This window comes from Pygoscelis adeliae, unplaced genomic scaffold (assembly GCF_000699105.1).
Source record: "Pygoscelis adeliae isolate BGI_AS28 unplaced genomic scaffold, ASM69910v1 Scaffold436, whole genome shotgun sequence".
Classification (NCBI taxonomy): domain Eukaryota; kingdom Metazoa; phylum Chordata; class Aves; order Sphenisciformes; family Spheniscidae; genus Pygoscelis; species Pygoscelis adeliae.
The window spans coordinates 762,387-776,063 of record NW_008825051.1 but is presented as its reverse complement, the minus strand read 5'-3'; the positions used below and the strand labels follow the sequence as shown (position 1 = coordinate 776,063).

At 43.1% G+C, this 13,677-nt stretch overlaps 1 protein-coding gene across 1 annotated transcript in view; it reads left to right on the top strand.

The window, feature by feature from the left end:
* The window catches only part of NELFB (negative elongation factor complex member B), a gene marked incomplete at its 5' end in the record, with an annotated part of 12,411 nt that extends 1,696 nt beyond the window's left edge, over positions 1 to 10,715 (top strand). The window contains 9 exons of the mRNA XM_009326380.1: positions 1,904 to 2,089; positions 3,472 to 3,584; positions 4,241 to 4,343; positions 5,326 to 5,421; positions 6,769 to 6,911; positions 7,876 to 7,982; positions 8,940 to 9,081; positions 9,912 to 10,020; positions 10,276 to 10,715. Coding sequence (XP_009324655.1) covers positions 1,904 to 2,089; positions 3,472 to 3,584; positions 4,241 to 4,343; positions 5,326 to 5,421; positions 6,769 to 6,911; positions 7,876 to 7,982; positions 8,940 to 9,081; positions 9,912 to 10,020; positions 10,276 to 10,413 — 1,137 coding nt within the window. The remainder of the gene's footprint in view (positions 1 to 1,903; positions 2,090 to 3,471; positions 3,585 to 4,240; positions 4,344 to 5,325; positions 5,422 to 6,768; positions 6,912 to 7,875; positions 7,983 to 8,939; positions 9,082 to 9,911; positions 10,021 to 10,275) is intronic.
* Between the last annotated feature and the right edge of the window lie 2,962 nt (positions 10,716 to 13,677).

The following is a 13,677-nucleotide window of genomic DNA, read 5'->3' as shown; positions in this document are numbered from 1 at the left end:
ATTATTTTAATAGTTACTCAATGCTGTGATTAATTGATTAATGTTCTAAGCTGTTTATGAGCTTTTAAAAAAATAGCAAGGTGAAAAATTTTTTCCTTTATTGCTCAGTCTGGCTTTAATTCCCCTCAGCTGTTCTGAAGACCGAGCATCTCTATCGAACCAGTTTGAATATCTTAAATTTCTTGGGGATTTTTTTTTTAGCAGGACGTAGCCCAACAAAAGCTTTTTTTTTCTTTTTTTTTTTTTTTTTTGTAAAAATGGAAAGGAACATTGAAAGGTGTAGCTAAGCCGGCATTCAGAAAACTTGCTCTTTGAATGGAATTACATGAGGTGGCTGAGCTGATCCAACACTCAGCCACAGGGAGGGCAGGTGCTGCTCCTCCCCGCCAACCTGTAGCTCTGACGATTATCAGACCCTTCCATGAGCTGATTCAGCTCAGTAATTGCTACAGAAACTCAGCAAATAAAACCAGTAAGTAGTTTTCCAAGACAGTGAGTTGGATCTGCTCAGAGAAGAGATCAGCTGGCACCAAAGCCATTGCAAGGAGATGGGCTGGATCACACAGGCAGGCTTCATGTGAGAGGGAACAGTGATATAGGCATTAGGAGGAGCGGGTGTCTCCTCTTCTTGGCAACAGCAAGCCGTTACAGTGGTTCAGCTATAAAGTGTCACTTTATCTCAGGGGGCTTTTGCTCCAGAAGGGAAATGTCAGAGTTTCTGTAAGGACCTTGCTATCGAGAATGCTAAGGAATTGCAGTGATAAGGCAGTATAAACCTTTAATTTCAGAGAGGGTAGCACGTCTATTACACGGGGGGTTTGGTTTTGGTCTGTTTTGCTTTCAAAGGCCCACTTAGTGTAAGTGCTCTGGTGCAATTTACTTCAGGTTTACACTGCAGACTTGTAGTTTAACCCCGGCCGGCGCCTAAGCACCACACATCCGCTCACTCGCCCCCCCCCGATGGGATGGGGGGTAGGGTCAGAAGGGTAAAGGTGAGAAAGGAACTCGTGGGTTGAGATAAAAACAGTTTAATAATTAAAAAGAAATTAAAAAAAAAAATCTTTGTAAGGAAAAAAATAACAGAGAGGAAAATAAAACCCAAGAAAAAACAAGCAATGCAAATGAAAACAGTTGCTCACCCCCAACCAACCGATGCCCAGCCAGTCACCGAGCAGCGGCCCCCCCGCCAACCTCCATCCCCAGTTCTATTGCCGAGCGTGACGCCATATGGTGTGGAATACCCCTTGGGTCAGTTGGGGTCAGCTGTCCCCTCCCAACTTCTTGTGCACCCCTAACCTGCTCGCTGGTGGGGTGGGGTGAGGAGCAGAAAAGGCCTCGATGCTGTGTAAGCACTGCTCAACAGTAACTATAACATCCCTGAATTATCAACACTGTTGTCAGCACAAACCCAAAACACAGCCCCACACAAACTACTATGAAGAAATTTAGCTCTGTCCCGGCCAAAACCAATACAAACCTTCACCTTCCTTCTCATGCCCATAGCCTGAAGGTAGATAGAAATACAAAAAGACTTCCAAAGGAAAGTGAGTTTCGTTCATGATACAATAATTGTAAATTATATTCATCAGTAACAGGTACTGCTGCTTATCCGTTTCACATAGCTGAGCACCTTATTTTAGAAATGCTTCAATTTCCTTTTGCAAGAGAACCTTTTCTTGACATTCTTTGTTCTTTCATTATGGCTATGAAAGATGTGGTGAACATCTCTTGAACAAATGCTCTTGGAAATCTTGGTATAAATAGTTCCTTCTCAGGAACTCATGTCAATGCAGATATTTCAGTCTTGATAAATTGTGTGAAAGCATTAATTTACGTTTTATGTGTATGTGAAATAACAGTATCTCTTGGTACTGAGTGCACATTTTTTCCACTTTGAGTTTAGGTGGTTCAGAAGCTGACCCAGATGATTGGGAAGAACGTGAAGCTCTACGATATGGTGTTGCAGTTTCTGAGAACCTTGTTCCTTCGGACAAGGAATGTTCATTACTGCACGCTACGGGCAGAGCTCCTGATGTCGCTGCATGACCTGGAAATCAGTGAAATCTGCACCGTTGACCCCTGTCATAAGGTATTAAACATGTGGGACAGATAGGAGTATTACTGGAGAATTTTCTGTTTCGCCCACTCCTGTGCATACCTGCTGCCCTGCAGGACTTCAGCCCAGAGAAGATGACTCCTCTCTGTGAAGAGAGTTCAGACCTTGAATCCAAAAGTCATCTTATATTCCTTGGAACTTCAGGTGAAAATTTCATCTTGGTTAACCAGCAGCTTGCTTTCATTTCATAACCCATAAATCATTCAAATTTATGGTACTTGTGCAGTGTTAAAAACAATGTCTAATCTGACCTATGTAGATGCTGCAAAAAATAATAAACATTAGCTAGCCCCAGGTTCTTAAAGCTTGCTTCCCTCCCTGTTGTGCCTGGTGTGATATACTCCATCTGTCAGTAAACTGTGTGTAACATTAAATAGTTTGGATCTTGAATTATAAGAAAACATTAAAATATTGGGGGATGACAGATGTGTTAATGTCACACCAGGATCTTGTTACTGGTCCTTTGTCCGTGGTTAGCATCACTCTGATCTAGAGCAAGGCTTTTTCTCTTAAGCAACGTTGCTAAGTTTTACGTGTATTCTGCTTATAGAGGTTATGTCCTAGAGTGATGATAAATGTTACTGCATGCTTTTTAATGTCTTCTGGTCAAGAGTCCCAAAATCAGTATACAGACAGCGACTGAATAGAAAAGGGCAACTCTTGTTCAAGTTACAGATCATTTTCAGCAACCTCATTTTGCCACTGCAAAATGCAGTGACTGCTGCAAGGACAGTAAGCCATGATGAAAGCATTTCAGAAAATTCAGCAAGTTGTTCTTTTTTCTTTTCAACAGCTGAAATGTTGGGGGAACATATATGTTGTTTCCTGAAAGGGGAAAAAAGCCCTTAATTTGGGGTCAAATAAAATGTTTCGCTTAACTGTCTTCTCCCATTTTGATAATACAGCTCTAAAGCAGAAGCACCTCCACTGTTAATATCCCTTACTTCGAGGGTGGGAGTGGTATTTCAGTGGTTAAAATATCCCATATTATTATTGCTAAGTGCTGCTGCTTCTTTCTTAGCCTCCTACTTGTGTAAATCCACATTGATCAGGTGTGCTGGGCAGCGGTATATTAATTGCTGCTTCTTAATTGCCAGGGAATGCCTTTCTTGGGAGGGGAGAAAGTGATACCAGGTTAACTTATATTGGTATCTCTGACCTCCTTTTGGGATGTTTGTATTTCTGACCTCCTCCGTATTTGTGACCAGCTTGGTACCATACCTAAGTATATTAATAAAGCGTATTAATTCCATATATTTGGAGGTCATTCTGAGCCTGTGTTCTCTGACATCATGTATTTTATTGCCAGTTTAATGAGTTCCTGTGGTTCATAAAGCTTTCTTTTTTTGTGACAGTTCACCTGGTGCCTTGATGCTTGCATTCGGGAGAAGTTTGTGGACAACAAGAGAGCTCGGGAATTGCAAGGGTTTCTGGATGGAGTGAAGAAAGGACAAGAACAAGTGTTGGGGTAAGGCACTTGGGCTGTTGAGAATCTGAAAATGGGTTCCTGGCAGTCATAACATCTGACAGGTATTGCAGGTGTTAATTCTTCCCTAGAGCCAGCTAACAGCCAGTAGCTCTTCCGTGCGGTCAAATCCAGTACATTCATGAGCATTAATGCACTAGAGCATAGCCAAGCGCGTTGTGGTGACATAGCTTGTACTGCTTAAGTTACCACTCTTGAGTCTCCGCTCTGGCCTGGTAACTGACTGTGGGAGATCTGCTTGATTTCAGTGCAGAAGACCTTTAGTAATTGTTTTCAGATAACATGCTCTTTCAAGTCAAAGAAATAACATTCATGGTGTTTTTACAAGGCAGGAGAAGGTTCGTCGGGTGGACACCTGTAGGTAACAAAAGTCAGAAAGTCAGGTTTTACATTATGATAGTAAGGGTATTGTTACAGTGCTTGCACTGTGTCTACCACTCTTAAACTCAGCAGTGTGTGTGTGTTTATAAAAATACAGTGTACACACACTACTTTGATGTTACATCTGATTAGGCTCAAACATCTTACTCTAGTGAAACACGTTCTCAAGAAGCTGGTGTCCTACAGCTGGATATGGAACTGTACAGTAGGGTTGTTTGTTATGTATGACATGTATTTGATTTTTTACTTCTTCTCAGGGACTTATCAATGATCTTGTGTGATCCCTTTGCCATTAACACCTTAGCCTTGAGTACCATAAGGCACCTGCAAGACCTGGTTGGGCAGGACACCTTACCCAGGGTGAGTGTCGCAGCTTGCGTACCTAATCTGAACTGTAGTCTTAATTGAATAGCATTCATCAACAAAGGACTGGCACCGTAGAAGAAGTACGATTAAGTTCTCAAATGCATGTGTAAATTGAAATAAGGGAAATGTGATACTGCCTATCCATTTGTAGCACATACCTTAGAGCTCTGCAGGAGCGCTGTTTGGAGACGGTCATTTTGGAGCTCTCTGAATTGACAACGAATTCTTTGCATGGCTCATTCTATCCTAACAGCTATGCATATATAGAATCATATATAGATTATGTGCCTCCCTGCTTTGTCCTTCCATCGGTTTGCCTAACAGCAGCAGCCTTTTTTCCCTGCCACGGTAAATGCGACGGATTAGTTTACACTGTTCTGGTCTGTTGGCTGCGATATAATACAGTTCCTGCAAGCAGTGTCTGCAGGAGGTGCTTAAATGTTAAAGGAGGGTAGCCTTCACAGGTGTCTGAACAGTGTGAGGCACTTGCTGTTATTTTCCCTGAGTTGTTAAATTTTATTGTTGGATTGAATAACTTCCTCATGAGAGTTTAAGACTGAAAATTGTTTTGGTTTCAGGGCACAATGTAAATGAAAAACCATTGTCATTCTTACACATGCTTTCTCTTTCTTCTGCTGAGATGACTTGATTTGTCTTGTCACGTGTTATATTTCAGTATACTAATTTGGCTGGACACGTTTAAAAACAATGTCGTGATCAGATCGGCTGCATACTTCTTGGCACATTATAAAATGTTACAAAGAACCACAAACCCTCAGGTGTGTCTGTTACTTGATTCCCATTTGAGGAATCAGTTGTCAATTAAATTGGACAACTGAATGCCTCTAGCAGTCTTTGATAAAGCTGCTAATCCAGGAGAGCTTTGAATGTGAACCACTACTTCCAAATAAATATCTATATGTGCAACTTGTGGAAGATCCAAATAGCTGTTTTTCTCCTCCCCTTAAAATTCGAGGAAAGCCCAGATCTGCTGCTGCTCCTTAGGATGCTGTCTTTGGGACAGGGGGCCTGGGACATGATTGACAGTCAAGTCTTCAAGGAACCAAAAATGGTGAGCCATTTTGATGTTTAGAATTTAACACATTTAATTAAACAAATTTGACTTGTTTATTATTTTATCGCGTCCCTGATTTAATGTTCATTCTGCATGCCTCTCATCATAACTTTCTTAGAAAAAACATGTAAGTGGTCACAGAGCAGCAGCTCAAGTGGACATGCTGTAAGCTTTGTTTACCTGCTTTTTTTATTTACATGAATGCCTGGCCCTTACTGTTTTAAAATCAAACTGTACCTCTGTTAAATTCTGCACTGGTTGCTCTTTGTTCCTGGGAGCTTCTACACAACTGATGAGTTTGTTAAAAAGATCTTGTCTGAGGAAAGCAGGATTTCAGAGGCTGGTCTGAAACTCTGGTAGGTGTGTAGAAAGTTTTCATTAACATGAAAAATGTCTTCCCTTCCAGATATCTGTTGTAGCAATTTTGTGTAGTGCCACATTCATCTACAGTCTTCCCATGCTTTGGAAATACTTTGCCCAGTATTATAGGCAGCCCTAGTGTAGTTTGGGAGCAGGTATGTTCAGCTGATTTCAGGAAGGTTAACCATGGTGTTGCGCAGCAGGACTGTTTCTCAAGAGAAATTTGCTGTTTCTGTTCTGAACTATAAAGCAGCAAATGTCTACCTAGGGGGACATTTGAAGTCTCCAAAATATATATTACTGGCTGATTGCATGTTTAAATTTACCACAGGAAGGGTGTGCATTAATACTCAGATTGTAACAGTGAGGGTGACCGAAACTCCAAGAGTAGCACTGTGATTTGGCTGGCAGAGGTGCTCTCGTGAATCTCTTAGGAAGAAACTGTGAACATTTTTCCTAAAGGGAATCTCCAAATCTATATTTAAAATCTGTTTTATTTGTGATTGCCCCAAGCTGTAACCTGCCACTCTGTGAATCTGATACAACATAGGTTGATCTGCCTTGTGCAGGGAGATGCTCTTTATTGTTGCTATTCTAGCTATGCATTGATCCCTGTCAGTTTAGAGAATGAACAAAATGATTTGTAATTCTTGATAAAAGCAGTTTGGTACCATCGTTAACATGCAGTGCTTGCAGAAGTATTGGAAGAGATCTCTCAGAAGAAATGCTACGTAATTGTCAAAAGAAAGAATTTGAGCAGGAGGATTTCTGTAGATGTTTTCCTAATTACCAGTGGAGCATGTGGAAGTGAATTATTCAAGAATTTTGACTGGAACTGGATGTCTGAAAGCTTGTTTTCCGAAGTGTAGGATGGGGCTCATAATATTTCCTCACCATTTGTTACAGTACTCTAGGACCGTTACGTGGCATGAACTGATTGATGAAAGCATTGTTCTTTTCCCTCTGTTCTTCCATCCCTCTAAGGAAGCTGAGCTGATCACGAAGTTCTTGCCTATGCTGATGTCCTTTGTGGTGGATGACTACACATTCAATGTAGATCAGAAACTGCCCTCGGAGGAGAAGGGGCCCGTTCCCTACCCCAGCACCATTCCTGAAGCTTTCATCAAGTACGTAATCTGCCTTACCACCTTCGTACATATAGTCTTGTTACCAAAGTAAAACATCAAGGAGCCAGCCAACATTGACAAGAGAAAACACTGTATGTGGTAAAATGAAGACTTCTTGGAGTAAAATTTAGTCCTGGTTAATCAAGCCTGAACTCTTCCTTTAGCAGAACAGGTTTCCATTATGATTCCTCAAATAAAATTTATCTACAAAAAATAATATTTCTTGCAATGACCATTCTTTTGGCAGATTGAATATGAAAGTATTTGGTATTACTGCTTTCAAATATGCTGCTTGTGTGGCTTCCCAAGCAGTGAATGATGAGTGTTTGAGTGATACTTGGGTGCAGCTGGACGAGTGCCCATGGTTCTGAAGAGTGCTATTGTAAATCATAAAGTTTGCATTTTTGTTACACAGACACTCATTCTCTGTCGATAACCTATCACTCCAGGGATGTCAAAAAGATAAATAAAACCTCTGGGTGCTCTGTAGTATTCAGATCTTGCACTAATTTCCAGCACAATTCTTATCTGTATGCCAGAATTTGGAGTACTTTATCCTGGTAGTTGTGCTCTGCTCTATGACAGTTTTGATATTTGACCTTTGGGAAACTAAAACAAAACAATATTGGACTTTGTATCATTTTTGAGTATTTGGGCTTCTTCTAAAACCCATTTTGAATAGCACTTTTATCATTAATACTGTTAAAAATGTTCACAATCAAATCCAGCTGCTTGATTGTGAGACAGTGCAATGTTTGCTGAATGGTAAATTTTTCTGGACCATGGTAGTGAACATAGTGATGATCATCTACTGGGTTACTGAGTAGCTGCTCTTTAGTGGGCTTGAGGTTAGCCACTGCTGTAACTGCTTGATTGCTATCCAACAGTATTTTAAACCCTCTTTAAAAAAAAAAAAATCTGGTTTAGCTTTATTGATTAAGAAACTTTGGTTCTGCCACAACAGATTCTTGCAGGAGAACAGAATAGCTTGTGAGATTGGGCTGTATTACATCCTTCACATCACTAAACAAAGGAACAAGAACGCTTTCCTTAGGCTCCTGCCGGCACTAGGTAAGTTTTTGTCTCGTCTTCTATTCTATAGCTGTTTGCCTTGTACTGGACACCCAGCATGCAAGTAAACCTGGAGTGAAAGTGATTTCAGAGTCAAAGATGTAATGTTCTGCCTTTGGCTCTTCTGGTGACTTAGTTGTAAGGCCCTGCAGAAGTGTTTGGTTTTGTCTGCAATTCGGATACTTTTCTGCTGATCCAAGAATTTAGAGATAGTGGCTGAAGGTCAGTAGTTCCTTAGATCAAAGGCTGTATTAACAGTGGGATTAGCTGAGAACTGTTTGGAATGAACCTGAAAAATAAAAGAGTAGGTGGCTTAATTCTGCTGCTGCTCATAGGAATTGCATGTGGCCAGAAATTCGTGGGACTTGGCTTTGTGTGGTGAAAAAGCCTGTAATAAAACAGGCCCACAGCCTTAAATTCTTCCCTGGGATTACCTTCGCTGACTTCTCCGGGGTAAGTTGCATGAGAGCTCTGAAGCAATCTTAGGAATTGCAGCTCCCAGTAATGGTGGGGGGGGTTCACTTCCCACTCCCTCACCCCAGCTCTGGTGTTCTTTGAACCCTTTGCTGAACTGTCAGCTTACTTACCTGGGTGAGTTTCCACTGGTGAGTGATTTGTATCTGCTCACTATGGGGTCTGAGAAGTGCAAGGAGGTGGATGTGGCCCTGAACAGAGGATGGTGGAGGAGGATAGCAGGGGACTTTGTGATTTTTGGCAGGAGCAAGCTACTCTGTGACTTCAGCCTTGGTGGAGACATGGGCTTTCTACATCATCATCTCACCCCTCTGGCTCCTAATCTTTTATGTCTGGAAGATCAAAGCCACCTGCCTGGGCTACCTGTTTTAAAAGCCACTAAGGGAATCTCACTGCAAAGTTTCCAGCAGGAACATCTGCTGTGTGGTCAGGTTTTGGCACATCCTTGTCAGTCTCAGTCTCTTTCCTTTTCATGTTGTATAGTTGAGACATTCAGTGACTTGGCCTTCAGTGATATTTTTCTGCATCTGCTTACTGGTAACCTCACGCTGCTGGGTGATGAATTTGCACTTGAGGAGTTCTGCACCAGTCTCTTTGATGGCTTCTTTCTCACTGCCTGCTCAAGGTAAATCTGATTTTCCTCAGGGGAAGTGAGTTTACAGGATAGCTCAGAGAGGTTATACTACTTTGAACTATAGTTTAATAGTTCAGCAAATTCTTCACGTATGGTGGAAATATTAGCCTGATGCTGTTTTTCTGTGAGGAAAGGCTTATGTTTTGTGATCAAGTTTTCATCAGCAAAATTGTTAAGCGTCGATTATGAGTTATTACCTAAACTGCAATTCATTATTTGTAAGTTGGAATTGCAAAAGACAATATCTTTCATGCTTTGCAGTAGCTGTGAATATGAAGAGTTAACTTCCGCTCTTTGCAGCATCAACAGCACACAGAAAATCCGTTTGTATCCGTTAACTCTGTTAGGTCAGTGTGGTTCAACTGGTGGCCTGCAGACCAGAACTAACCTCAGGAGGCTTCCCAAAAGTGCACAGAAGTGCTCTTTGGGCATAGCAGCACATGCTGCTGCTGCTGCTGCTACCACTTCCTCCACACATACGGAGGGACAAACGTCCTCCTGCATGTGCATATGGCCTGTCCAACAGAGACACCAGCTGCTGCCACATGCTACAGTCTGTGCTTAAAATCTCCCCCTCCTTCCTCATGGTTGCTACAGTTAGTCCACTCCGGTTGAATAATTCCATGAATTGCTTGAAAGCCTAAGGCAGGGTTAGCACTTTGTAGCACGCAGGCTACAATGCTCAGGTGTTCTGGAAAATTATAACAAAGCTGCCAGTCTGTGGGTGTGTGAATTATTCTGGTACTGTTGCTGTAGCTTTCCTGTTCTCAGGGTGGTGTTTGTTTATATTAGTTACTCTGCTTTAAAATTGCTGTTTGCAGAAAGGAGAACGTACATAGACATGTGCTAAGACTGCTGCTTCATCTGCATCACAAAGTGGCGCCTGCCAAATTAGAGTCTCTCCAGAAGACTTTGGAACCCACCAAGCAGGTAAGAAGGGAAGCATGAGAAAGGGAAAATTAATTGCAAATGAAAGCAGCTACCTTTCCAGATGTTGCTTAATGGAACATGAGCTCTGCTTTCCAAGTGTACCAAGTTGAGTCTTAATTACCTTGTCACTTCCTCTTTCTGTGTTGGTTTGTGTTAAAACACACAGGGTAATTGCATACTTAGTGTTCTAGCTAGTAGCAGCTAGAATGAAGTATGACTCTTCTGTTTTTCCCCTCCCTAATTCTCGTTCTGCAGAGTGGGGAAGCTGTGAAGGAGCTTTATAACCAACTCACTGAGAAACTGGAGCTTCGCAAGCCAAGTCCAGCTGAAGTGACTGAGACTCCCTCCATGGAACTGCCCTTGCCCACTGTGCCCACACCAGCCTCACGCTGAGCTATGTTTGTAGTGCAAGAGTGAGACAGAAGAACTAACCTAGTGCTGTGCAGCGTGAAGGCACTGTACTGCCTTTCAAGTGTCTCTGCCTACAGGGTGGGAACAAAAAAAAAGCCACTGAAGCTCTTTCAGGAAACACTGCAGTTTACCCAACTCACTGGCTCTTGCTGGTTAGAAAACTCTGTATGCAGTGCACTGCAAAAGTTTACTTTTCTTAAAGATAGCTGAGTGTCTTCTTGTAGATCCACTTAAAATCTGACTGTACATTTTTTTTTTTCCAAAAAGAAAATGCATATTTTTAAGCTTGGCATCTTGTATTTTTAAACTCTACTTTAAGAACTGATAAATGAGTGTGTAACTCCATTATGGTTGAGCAGGTAGTGTGAACTCCTGAAGGCTAACCATAGCTTTCTTTGGCCGTTAGTTTGCTCCTCTGGGTCTTTGGAGAAGGTGCTCAACAGAAGGAAATGTCAGAGGAGATAAGCTCCATTGATATAATTTCCTGTTTGAGGTTCTAGCTCTTTGGGTATATGGTAAGACATGCTGCATTAGTCAGAGATGTCCACCACTGTCACTAGACCAAGAAGCAGTGAACAGGCATCTTCTCTAGATGCCTTTCTAGGCTCTTAGAAAGAAGGCTAGGAATCGAATCATTCTCTCTCCTTTTCTCCCCACTTTTCTCCAAAGGAGTAGCTTGAAATGAGTCCTGGAGCCAGTGAAGAAAACCAAGACTAGCACGTTCCCAAATGACAGTAGGGTTTGAGTGTAGATGGAGTGCAACTCTGTCTTTGAAAAAACAGCCTGTTCTTCATGGCTCATTTGTGTCGCTGTCTGTACTGTTACAGTTAATTCCTGTTCTGCTTTTATTGCTGCCTCAGTGTAAGCCTCAGGTAGAATGTGCAGGAAGATGGGCATGGGAGAAGAATGAGTTGTGTGAGTTTACAACGGACTTTACGCTGATTTCAGCAGGTACAATATGCCTGAAAAGAATCTTGCCAGTCCCCTGTAAGCAGGCAGCTGCCTGCACAGATTATTATGAACCGCCGAATAATTCAGGTAGGAAGGCACGTCTGAGGGTCTGTGGTCCACCCCTGACTCGGAGCAGGACCAGCCTAGGTGAGGTTGCTCAAGAGCAGGACTTTGTATTTACCTTTATTGAGTTTCATGAGGTTTCTGTCAGGCCATTTCTCCAGCCTGTTGGGGGGGGTCCCTTTGAACAGCAGCCGTGCCCACAACTTGGTATAGTTTGCAAACTTGCTGAGGGCGTGTTCTGTCTTCAGGTTGTAAATAGAGGCATTAAACAGTATTAGCCCCATTAGTGACCCCTGAGGAATGCCATGAGTAACGGGCTGCCAGTTGGACTTCGTGCTGTTGATCACAACGCTCTGAGCCCAGTGTCCTGCCAGCTTTCCGTGCAGCGATCTGAACTGTATCAAAACGATTTGGCTATATGGATTCTTCAGACAGTTGTGCCAAAAGCTGTTTAAAGTCAAGGTAAGCTACCCACTGCACTCCCCCCATCCACCAAGCCAGGCATCTCTTCGTAGAAGGTTATTGGGTTTGTCAGGCACAATTAACCCTTGGAATATACCCATCCATGCCGGCCATGCCCTGTCACTTTCTTGTCCGTCATGTTTCTGGATATGATGGGTATTTTTTTTCCCCATCACCCCTTGTTTCCTGGGACTTGAGCACTCCCAGTGCCAAGTTATGCTGATCAGACTTTTCCATTTCCTGAAGCTGTGTCCAAAAAAAAAAAAAGAGAAACAGACACTAGTCAAGTAGCGGTGGAAATCCCTTCCCGAAGCTGGTGGCTCCCTCTGTGTGTGGTTTTCTTCCTCCTGAGTTCTCAAGTGCTGCCTGAGGAAAGTGAGTGTCACTTGTCTTCATCGCCTCGGTGCTTCATTTCTCCTTTTATGCAGGGACTTGTCTGTATCTTGTGGGAGAACTGGGAAGGCGGGTTAGGTCTGTGTATGAGAGAAGGGCACTGTCTTCTAGTCCACACTGCCTTTGTGCCCCTTAGCTCCCGGGGTGCGTATTGCCTTTGGCAGGCTCTCGGCAGTTCTGGCATCGGACTTGTAGGAAACAGGAACTTTGTATAACAATCAGGTCTTTCTTGCAAAGTTTTGTTTTTAAACCATTTAAACTGTCATGGTAACTTGCACAAAACAACATCCCATGCTGCTGGTGAACCTTTCGCAATGAACCTACTCAGGCCCATGCTCTGCTCAGACTTGGGGGTTATTTTAGGTTTGTGTCAGGGATGCTCTCTGTCACTAAAGCTTTCCCTTACACCGCACGCTGATTTGATACTCTCCTGCAGCATGAACTTCTTTTGATCCAGGCTGTGTGATTTACTACTTGGTAGAAAGACCTCTTGTGTTCAGCCTCTACCCACAGTACTGAGATACATGCTGGTGATTTTTTCCAGGTCTTTAGATCCACAAAGAAATTGAATCCCAGAGCAGAAATTGGCCATTACCTGTGCTGGTGGCTGCTTCGGCTGAGGAGGGGAAATCGGTGGGCAGCGGAGAGTGGGAGTGGCTGCCAGTCCGTGCTCTCCTGGCCTGCCTTCTGCACAAAGATGTGGTAAGAGGAGAGACACTTTTCAGAAAACATTGTTTTAGTAGCGAACATCTTGGTCTGTTTCCATTCTTCGAGACGAGAATGGTTTCACTCCAGTGCCAGAAATTACACAGACTCCTGTTGTATGCGTAAACCTCTGCACAACCTGTGGCAGGAGCTGGCTGCAGCTGCCTGCAGGATGCTTGCTTTCCACCCGGTCCGGGGCCAGGACAACTCTGGGTTCTGCTCTGGGGTTCCCGCTTGAAGGAGCTCACTCTCTTCTACTCCTCCAGATGCTGTTCTACCGGATGGCACTGTCCTGCGGCACAGCTACCAGGTGAAGTACAGCTGGGCTGTGTAAGAGAATTCTTTTTTTTAATCTTCATCTTTTTTTATAGTGCCTCTGTACTGTGTAAATGGTATCAGCTGAGATGCTGTGCAGTGTGCAACAGGCGTGCACTGCTCTGGATGCACACTAGAGGGTAGTGCACCCCGGCTGCCCTGCCTGTCCTGCCTGTAATGTACTGCTGCTTGAAATCCCTCCCAGTTTGGCATGGCACAGGGAGCTGGAATCGCTCCCTGTTTACACTTATGTCACAGTTTGTCTTTACAACAGGGGTGTGATATCTGTGATACGAAAAAATGTGTATTCTCTCCCAACCTGCCGTGCCTGACCGGGGAGTGAATTTTTACAATGAA